The following is a 9,536-nucleotide window of genomic DNA, read 5'->3' on the forward strand; positions in this document are numbered from 1 at the left end:
AGACTGATCATGGAGTTAGGGATGGCCTTGCATTTAAACGTTTCTCCGAACTGGGAGCAGAAGCATTAGCGTTTGACTGCACCAAGGCTGTGGGGTGCAATCAGCTTCATAGCAGCACTTCTGCATCCTGCACATGGGGCTCTAGCACAGCAAGAGCGATGGGATGAAGGAATTTTGGAGGGACATAAAAGCACGGAACACAGCTGCTCATGAGCAAGGGTACTGGAAATTTAAAAGAAACCCATAAGTATGTTATGTTATGTTATATTCAGTGTTGTTCCAGTTTTCTTTATTCCTCAGCATTGGCGTGAGCCACTTGCTATTTGCGTTTTGCTCAGAGTGAGGAATCATCGCTGCCAAAGCAGCCGTCTCCTCCGGGCTCCCCGCTGCGAGCGTGTGTGTCCCATGGTGCTGCCGGATCTGTGCCGCTCTGCAGGAGAGCTCTGCCCTCCTGTGGAGCAGAGACCGCGACGCCTCCGCGCTGCGTCCTAACCCAATGGCTGTCTGTCCCCTTGGCTCCGCAGCAGACCGGCACGGCCAGACCCCCAACGGCAGCGGCAGCATCGGCATGGAGGCCCCCAAGCCGCTGCACCGCAGCCGCCTGCCCGCGCCCCGGCCAGTGGGGGACGAGCCGGGGCGTCCCCCCGCCGAGGGCCGGCCCGACCCGCGTGCTGAGGCGGAGGTGGGGAAGCTGGTGGCCAGGCTGCAGGATGGAGGAGCGAAGCTGGCCAGCAAGGCTGCCAACGGGGTGGTGGCCAGCCCTGCCCTGAGGACCTCCACACTCCAGGCCAAAAGACCGGCTCCCCGGCCAGGGATCTACGGCAGAGAGGGTGAGCATGCGCCCGGGGCCGTGGCTCAGGCCAGCATCCCAGGTGAAGCGAGGCAGAAGGAGTGCCATCCTCCAGGAAAGCTTGGGATGGCCGGAGCGGGTGGTGGGCTTCTCGCCTTGAGTCCTGTTGATGTAGCTCAGCAAGAGGGGTTGGGAGAGCAGAACAGCTTGAGATGTGGGCACGGGCCCACAGCCTGAGGGTGTGATCAGGCCTTGGCCTCCCGAGTTGTCCAGTTTTATTTCAGACAGTGGGTACTTTTGGTCTGTTGCTTACTGGGGGTGCAGCTGCCGTGGGGTTTCAGAGCAGCCTGCGGAGCCCGGTGCTGGTGCCAGTGCTGCCCCTCCGCTGAGCCAGGCAGATGCCACCAGTGTCAGATGAAGCAGGCTTTCCATGCAGTAGCTGAGCCTCTGCTTGTGCTGAGCTCAGCCCAGCTCAGTGGACTCGTAAAATTCAGGCTTGAGTAACGATATAAAGACCATTAAACTCGAAGCGAATTGTACCTGGTCTAACCAGCCATAAAACATGACGGATGCAGGTTTATAAACCAGCCGTAAGCACTCTGGATTGTCAGCGCTCTCCACAGCAGAGACAAGGAAAATGGCAAAAGTCACTTTCGCATTTTAATTTCTGATGATTTTATCTGTCGGGCCCGCCGTGACGCAGCTTCTGGCTTACCCAGGCTTTACTGGGAATGTTTACTTCAATGGCTGATCCGTTGGTGTTAAAGATAAATAATAATTATTATTTGTATTCTAAGAAGCTTTATACAGAAATTTATTGCAGGTAGAAATAATTAGTTTGGGGCCAGATCTGAGCTGGCGTTGTCCGCTTCAGTGGAGGAAGGCAGGGTGGGCGTTCGTGTGTCTGCCGGTCTGTAGGCGTTCTCCCCGGCAGCGCCAGGGAGCCGTTTGCAGTAGGGGACGCGTTGCCGTAACCGCAGGTATTTGGTGCTGAGTTTTATAAAATATGCAGGACGATGGTCATAATAAAAGATGTATTGCAATTTGCCAGCTTTTCCTGTGCACTTGCCAGTGCTTTTCAGATGCTGTCGTACCCTGACAGCTTCACAGTCCTCTATTTAGAAAATAAAAACCGGGCTGCGTTCTTGACAAATGACTCCCGTGTGCAGTGGAGAGAAAGAAGGAAGGCCCGGCTGGGTAGGACAAACGTCCAATTCATCTGACGGACACTACTGGCTTTATTTAAATTTGTTGCATAAATGGTAGGTGGAAATCTGCTTTCGGAAGATTGAGATAGCTTTTAAGTTGGCTTATACATCAACTACACTTAGTCTTCCAAGTTTTATGGGTTTGCATTATCGCACGTAGCGTGCTGACAGCATGTCCTGGAGCCACAGCGTAACAGAACAGGCTGTGTTGATCCTTGAACGTATATCTAGAAGAACGCTGAAGTAGTAATAAAGTTATATTACATCTGTGTTGATACTTGCCAGTCAGTGCTAGAGCGCTGTATCGAGCTGTTAATGTGCACAGTTTGGGGGTAATTTTGAAAAACTGGAGAAACCAAGAAGAAGTATAGGCTGAAGGATTAGAAAACAGGCCTTTTACTGAGAAACTCAAGTTATACAGCTTGCCAAGGAGAAAATTTAGGATCAGAATTTACAAATCCAAGTATGGAAGAAAGTTGGTTAAGGACTGGTGTTTGAGCTAGCACACCAGTATATAATAATGTTCAGTAACCAAGGGGTTGACAAAGCCTTGGTTAAGTAGTTGCAGCAATTAATTATCTTTCCAAATAGAAAAACATCTCTGACTTATTTCTAATCAGAAACAGGACTCCCTAGCAGTGGAAATGTCTAAATCGGAAGGGCGGGAATCCAGCCCTTAAGATGGTTTTGACCCATATAAATGTCCAGATGAGAAGATCGCAAGGATTGCTGTCCTGCAGAGATGCGCCCCGGAGGTCTGGGCGCTGGAGGGAAGCTGTGGGGTCACCAGGGGTGTCAGGTCAAGTCCGACACTTATTCCTTATTCACTTCACCCTTGAAGACTTTCAACAAGGTTGGCTGGATCCTGGGGAAGAAAAGCAGCCAAGGGAGGAACTCCTGCGAGCAGAGCAGAAAGCCAGGGGAGAGGACAGGTAGTGCCGCTGTCCAAGATAAAAGCTCGGAGAAGCAGCAGCCCTGGACTGCAGGGATCGCCAGTTTGTGCTAGTCCTCCCGCTTTTGAAGAGCAGCACTGCACAGGTTTTGTTTAGGAAAACTTGTTGTTCCCAGGCAGTATCGTCTTTGCAATCAGCAACTATATCAAGTTTGTCATCACAGGGTCCAGCATCAGCCCCTCTTTCTAGTGCCAAGAAGGCTGTGCTGGGGCAGGCAGCATGGGAACTGCCTTTTCTTGGGACTCTTTCCCTAAATTCTGGTTATTGGCTGCTGTCAAAGAGAGGATGTTGGGACAGACAGACAGATATACAGAACTAAACCCACTAACTTGTTTAATGCCTCGTCATAAACATCTAGCCCTCCACCAAAGCTTTGTACTCAGTGTTTGTAATCCTCAACCTTGCAGGCGAGTACGACGGTGTCCCTAAGCCACGGTCCCATGGCGATAAGCCTGTGATAACACGTCCCCCCGTGAGACCTCCAGACCCACCATGCAGGACTCCTGTCCCTCCGAGGCTGGAGCAGAGGCCGGATCTGATAGCAGGAACGGCAGAAGAGATGCCTTCATCCGTGTAAGTCAGCAGCCCTCGGTGGGCATGCGGTACCCGGGGCGGGCAGCTCGGCCTGAGGGAGCTGCCAGCACCCAGGGCCTTGGGGAGCGCGTGGGGGGACGAGGTCAGCCCGGGCGGCGGGAGCAGGAGCTGGTGTCACCTACCCGGGGTTTTGGAAGAGGAGGAGGAGAAATACCACATTGGTTTCCAGCACTGGTGGCGTACAATGGCTGGAGCCCGTGGACGTCCCCTTCGACACCGGTACAAGCGTGGTTTTGAACATCCCGTTGGAAAGCTGTGCAGAGGGCATGGCCTCGGAGGGGAGCGTGGCCATAGCAAAGGCAAACACACACAGGGAAAACAAAGCTCTGAACCTTCTCAAGTCCAGCTCTGGGGCTGAGCTTTGTCCCATCACCTTCTCTGCTATTTCTCGTGTCAGTGAGGCTGGAGAGCCCCTCCCTGCCTGGCTGTGAGCAAACCTCTCGAGTGAGGCACTTTCCAGGGAAGGACAAGATCCAGCTTGGATCTCTCTTAAGGACACTGGATGGAGTTCAGCTTCATCATCAGATTTCTTTCAGATTTTAAAGAGACAGAAACCCTGCTGGCTTCAATGGGAATTAGAAAAAGAAAAAAGGGTGACTAGATACACGGGGATCTCAGCCCAGCAGCCAGGGCTGGTTTGGTGCAGAGGCTGTAACCTGGGTGCTGCCACAGAGCTCGCTGCTGCTGCACGTCCAGCAAAGACGTGCGTTTTGTTCCCCTGCCATCCTCGCGGGCAGCACCCCAGGTCTGCGCTAACGCCCTCACCTCACCGCGCCGCAGCCCTGGGGTGTGCGGGGGCCGCCCCCCGGGGCCTCACCCTGCCCCTAATCACACAAGGTGCAAAAACATTTGTCATGAACTGACACACCTCTGAACCGTGGAAGCCACGCAGCCTGCGAGTGACGATCTCCCGCAGCGGTCCTGGGGGAAACGCCTGCCGTGGGAGAGCTCCCGAGCTCGCTCTGCGCTGGCCCCCGCGCTCTGCGGAGAGCCCCCAGCAAAGCCGCGCTGTGCAGTGATCCACGTCCTGCACGTTCGCTCCGGCGTCCAGCGAAGGCGCCGTGAGGTTCAGCTCCGCACCTGCAGGGCAGGAACAGGCCTTGCCTTTGCTCTCCTGAGTCACTTGTTAGAACTTGTCTTCCTGTGAGGACATTTGGAAGCTAAACACGAAGCACATAAAAACTGAAGGAGAGGCCATAAAAAGTGATGGATGCAGGTTTATAAACCAGCAAGTAGGTTTGTAGGTACAAACCAGATTATAAGCAAGAGCATGGCAATAAGCAGTCTAGCCAAAAGCGATCGAGGGCTGCCTGGCCAGGGCAGTGTGAGGGCAGAGGGGAACAGAGCTGGCAGCATGAGGAGCACGGCTGCTGCCTCAGCAGAAAAGACATTGTTCAAAGGTGATCGTCTTCAATGTCTGCTAATGCTACTGCTCTTTTCCCTGACACAGACGAGATCTAATTGGCAAATTGCCTTTTTGGATAACTGGAGTGACCTCTCTTGTTCTCTTTGCAGGGTGGCCTCTAGGACAAAGTTCTTTGAGACAGCTTCCCGAAGAACAAGCAAGTAAGCCTGGCACTGAAACGCTGGCATGTGAATAAAAGCAGCCCTGCCGCGTGGGGTGCTCCCGCTGAGGCAGAGCGAGTCAGCTCGGCAAGCCCCAGCCCCGACCTTTCTTGCCTCCTACTGGTGGGCAGAAGATGGGTCTCAGCTAAAGTGCTGGACCTAAACAAAGAGCACAAAGTGTAAAACGTGAAGCCAGATACAGACTTGATAAGTTAAATATAAATCTACTAAGTAATAAACGTATCTATGGATTCCTTTTATCACATGCGTGGATCTAAGTCAGCGTAGTGCACGTTGTACTCACTTCTCAGCCTTTGTGAAGAGCAGAGATAAGATCGTGGGAGAGATGAGGAGGGCTGGTTAGATCGCAGCAGGTGATCGGAGGTGCGAGACCAGAGAGCGGAAGGTCCTACACACACTGTATGTGCAGGCGTAGCTCCACCGCAGAGGTACGGTGTGATGGGGTGATTGCTTGGGCACCGAAGCCTTCGGGCTAGGCTGGGATGGCAGGGCTTTGAATTGCCAGCACCGTGGTTTGCGGCAGCCGATTTCATTTGTAATAACATGGCTCAAATAAGCTTCAGCTTCCTGCTTTTAAAGATCACCAACCTCTGCCAAAAGTGTGAGCAGGTTTGCATGTAAGTGGTAAACGTTGTCTGTTAGTGTTGACAGTGAGTTCACTTGTTAATATTGAAAAACATCCCTGACCTGACTGTTACCCAACCCTCCATTTAGGTTTGTGGATCTGCGTTTGAGCTTCTTATTGCATTAATTTTTTTCTGTATTCTTCTACTTTCTTATATACAGTTCTTCATCGCCACAAGGCAGGATCCCAGGTGATGAGAGCTGAGGCTAAAGGTATGTGTTTATGACAGTAAATCAAATAATAAACCAAAAGCACGCATGTAACACAAATTCAGCATTTATGGGGTGGTGGGAATCCAGTGGAGGCAATGGGGATCTCAAAAGAAAGATCAGGAGAAATGTCCTTCCTGTAGGAGACCCTCGCAGAAGGGAAGATAATGACTGGAGGTGGTGCCTGCTCTTCGCTGGGGGGTGGAGTGGCGGGGTGGGGTACCTCAGCCTGCTCTGCCCTTCCTGGGCCTCCTCGCTGCAGCGCTCAGGGAAACGTGAGCGCTATGCGAACGGCGGTGCCGACATCCGGGCTTGCTCTGGTTGCGGTTTTGCCATCGCTAATGAATTGACACTGCTGCATAGACCATGCTTGTTTTCTTCTTCCAGAGTTCGTAACCACCTCAGCCCAGACAGACCCAGGAGATTTTCTGTGCTTGTGAAACGGACATGTCACAGCTAAGACTTTTCCAGTTCCAGTGCCCCTGGAGAGCAGCTATCTTACCGGACGATAATTTCAGAGCATGCTGTCATAAGTGGCTCAAGAAATTAGAAGAAAAGGAGATAACGATGGAGAGACGACCCTACCCAGACGTTTGTGTTGAACTGTTCCCAATCCTTCCGCCACTCCTCTCTGCGCAGGCTGTGAGGGATGCCCGCGTGTGGCCTTGCAGGTGACCGGCAGCGTTTGCAGGGCTGGGTGAGTGCCGGCAGCGCTGGGCAGAGCCATCCAGCCGACGGGCTGTGGAAGGGACAGCGGAGGACGGGAGTGGCCATTTACCTGCCCACTTTTTGGGAAATGCACCTTGGCAAGGGTGACCTTGGGCAGACGTTGGAGTCGAAATGCGAGGGGCTGATTCCCCGTGCTTGGACGCAAGGGTAGAATGACTGGAGTTTGGGTTGGCCCCCCTTGCCATGAGAAGCTCCTTCCTTTCTGTTATGTTTTCCTTGCTCAGTAAGCTATACTGTGTTTTTCACTGTGTAGGAGAGCAGTGTATGTTACTGGAAGCGCTGCTTGTGCTAAGGCAGGCAGGACAGGAATTGGGGACCATTTTACTTAGCTCTGCGGGACATCTCCTCATCTCCTCCCTGGCGTCAGCATGCCCTCGTCCTGGGAAACCGCGCCGGCAGACACGGCTGTGCCAGGGGGCTTTGCCTGAGCACATCCCCTGCCTGCGGATCGGCTTTCTGGGCAGCGCCGGTCGGGTCAGCAGCCTCCGAGAGCATGGCTGGAAGAAGGAGGCGGCAGGCACTCCTCCTCCTCCTCCAGGCACTCTCCCACCAGACCCACTTCCCACAGGCCCACCAAGAAGTCTCTGTCCTGGGGTCGTTCTGGTGGGCCAGCACAGAGGTGGCGAGGAACTGAAACTCGCTGCATATGGGTCAAAGCCCACCGTTTTCCTAAGGTGCACCCAGTTTCTTGGTTGCTTGTTACATTGATTTCCAATCCAAGAGATGTCCAGTCTCTTTTCCTCAGCAGCGGCCGTGTAGAGGATGCCCTTTGGTCTGGAAGGGTTTCTCCTGGCCAGGACCACCCCTAGTACCCCTGTTAGGAGTAGAGGCTTATTTGTGGTTCCAGCTGACACCAGGGTTCAGTTCCTGAGCCGTAGCATTTACCTGTAAATAGGCAATGAGCAGCTTCCCTGCTTCCTCTCACCAGCCCAAAGGCAGCTTCCCTGTTTTGCATGATTTTCCTTGGGTGCTGGGAGTATTCCCAAACCAGTGACCAAACATCCCCATGAGCTGCTTCCCAGCTGCTCCATCCCCTTGAGCGCGCTTTGTGTCCTGCTTGGCGCAGGGTTGCCGGTGGGATGCTGCCGTGGTCCTTCCCGTGCTGTCTCCTGACGCTTGCCTTGTGTGCGCATCCAGCGCCTGTCTGCTTCGTTGCTGAATGTAAGCCTGGCGCTCACTGGACACACGCGTGTCGTGTCAATGGTGCTTCCGCTCCCTCGGGCTTTGGCGGTGCCCCAGCTGCTCGCTCCTGTACCCCTGCTTTCAACAGTGGCGCATAAAAGTGGCTTTAAAAAACCCCAGTGCTCTCAATGCCTAGACTGTATTACGCACATCGGCATCTCAGGGCTTTTCGAAGCTACAGTGAGCCCTTTCTGCTGCACCCTCTCGCAAGCAGCCGGGAGGTGTGAGCAGCACCAGAGCAGAGCGCAGTGTGGTTTTGTGATCAGGTAGCTAAGAGAGCAGGTAAGGCACAGCTGCGAGGCAGCGAGTCCGAAGGAGGGGAGAGGTGCCCTGATGAGCCAGAAGGGCTGTGACTGCTGGGAAGCCTCTCCAGCAGCCTGCAAGCTCAGCTGCAGGCAGTGCCCCATCAGCCCCGTCTCCTGCTGCCCTTCAGTGGCTTCGTCACCTCCTGGGGTGGCTGTCCCAGAGGTGTCGGGCCAATGGTTCCCAAAATGCCTTCCCCTCTCGGGGCTGTGCTTTGAGGACCCCTTGAGGCTGTCGGTTTGGGAAGCACCTGGGCTCCCACGGACGCGGGTGGCTCTGGCGGTGGCACCCCCAACGCTGCACGTGGACGCTGCGCAGCGCTGGCGCCCGCAGCACCCGTCCCGTTGGAAACGCTGGCTGTTGCGTCCCCCACACTGCTCGTGCACGGTCAGCCTGCGGGACAGAGCTGGGGTCTGTGGGAAGAAAGTAAGCCGAGGGAGTTTGGGCTTAAGTCTGACATGTGAACAATGGAGGGAAGCAGCTTATTAGAAACGTATTTCATTGTGACCTTTTAAAGTAATTTGTCACACGTGTGTCTGTGCTGGTTTTTCCTCCTCCGTGCGCAGAGCTGAACGCTGGGGACCTGCGGTGGAGCGGCTGTAGGGTGTTCGGTTGTGCTGGTGGAGGGCTGTGGGGCACAATCCCTGCTCCCGGTGCCGCAGGAGCAACCAGCACCAACAGTCAGGAATGCGGGATTCACGGAGCGCAGCGTGGCAGGGCCCTTGGGCATCAGCCGTGGAAGCTGTTTTGTCATGTAAAAGCGTAGATTACTTCCAGTGTTTATAAAGTTTCCGTGAAGTAAAAAAAAAGAAGAGTCTAAGTGTGCTTTTTTCCTACTTTAAACAATGTCCCAGTGTTGCGCACGCTGCAGCCATCCTCTGCTGCGGGGATCCCAGTGCTGGGGTCCCGCGGGCAGGGCAGGAGCCGTCCCAGCACCCCGGGGACGCCGCCAGCCCTCCCTGCGCGTCGCCATGTGCGCAAGCGCGGCTCGGGGCAGCGGGTTTGCATGGGGGCGCGTTGTTCTGCCTGTCAGAGAGAGGCATGTTTGATTGATAGCACGTGGGTTTTTTAAATGTTTTCTCATTTTTAATTTCAGCTCAGCTTCTTGTTCATCTGCCTCTGTCAGCATAAGCACCTTTCTACTTATTTATGGTTACTGCAGACACAGCGCCGGCTTCCTCCCATCTGTCTGGCATCTTGTCCCCCTCCTCACATCTGTTTTCCCATCCCTCTCAACTCTGACGTCGTGATGTTGTGTTGCGTTTGGTTTTCAGGCTTCTTGCTTCTTGCTTTTCTTTACCAAAAAGGCCTCTCCCTGGAGAAAACAGCGCTCTCTCTTAAATGGGAGTCTTGTAA

General features: G+C 54.1%; 1 protein-coding gene across 7 annotated transcripts in view; it reads left to right on the top strand.

The window, feature by feature from the left end:
* OPHN1 (oligophrenin 1) overlaps positions 1 to 8,996 on the top strand; it is a 69,892-nt gene extending 60,896 nt beyond the window's left edge. For 6 of the 7 annotated variants that reach the window (XM_087749230.1, XM_087749232.1, XM_087749233.1 and 3 more), the window contains 5 exons: positions 525 to 830; positions 3,359 to 3,524; positions 5,061 to 5,111; positions 5,919 to 5,969; positions 6,354 to 8,996. In XM_087749230.1, coding sequence (XP_087605356.1) covers positions 525 to 830; positions 3,359 to 3,524; positions 5,061 to 5,111; positions 5,919 to 5,961 — 566 coding nt within the window. In that variant the 3' untranslated portion in view covers positions 5,962 to 5,969; positions 6,354 to 8,996. The remainder of the gene's footprint in view (positions 1 to 524; positions 831 to 3,358; positions 3,525 to 5,060; positions 5,112 to 5,918; positions 5,970 to 6,353) is intronic. The other variant, XM_087749231.1, reaches the window with a different exon arrangement.
* The last annotated feature ends 540 nt before the right edge of the window (positions 8,997 to 9,536 follow it).

The sequence above is a fragment of the Nipponia nippon genome, unplaced genomic scaffold (genome assembly GCF_047370975.1).
Source record: "Nipponia nippon isolate SJK-2023a ecotype South Korea unplaced genomic scaffold, ASM4737097v1 scaffold_12, whole genome shotgun sequence".
NCBI lineage: Eukaryota > Metazoa > Chordata > Aves > Pelecaniformes > Threskiornithidae > Nipponia > Nipponia nippon.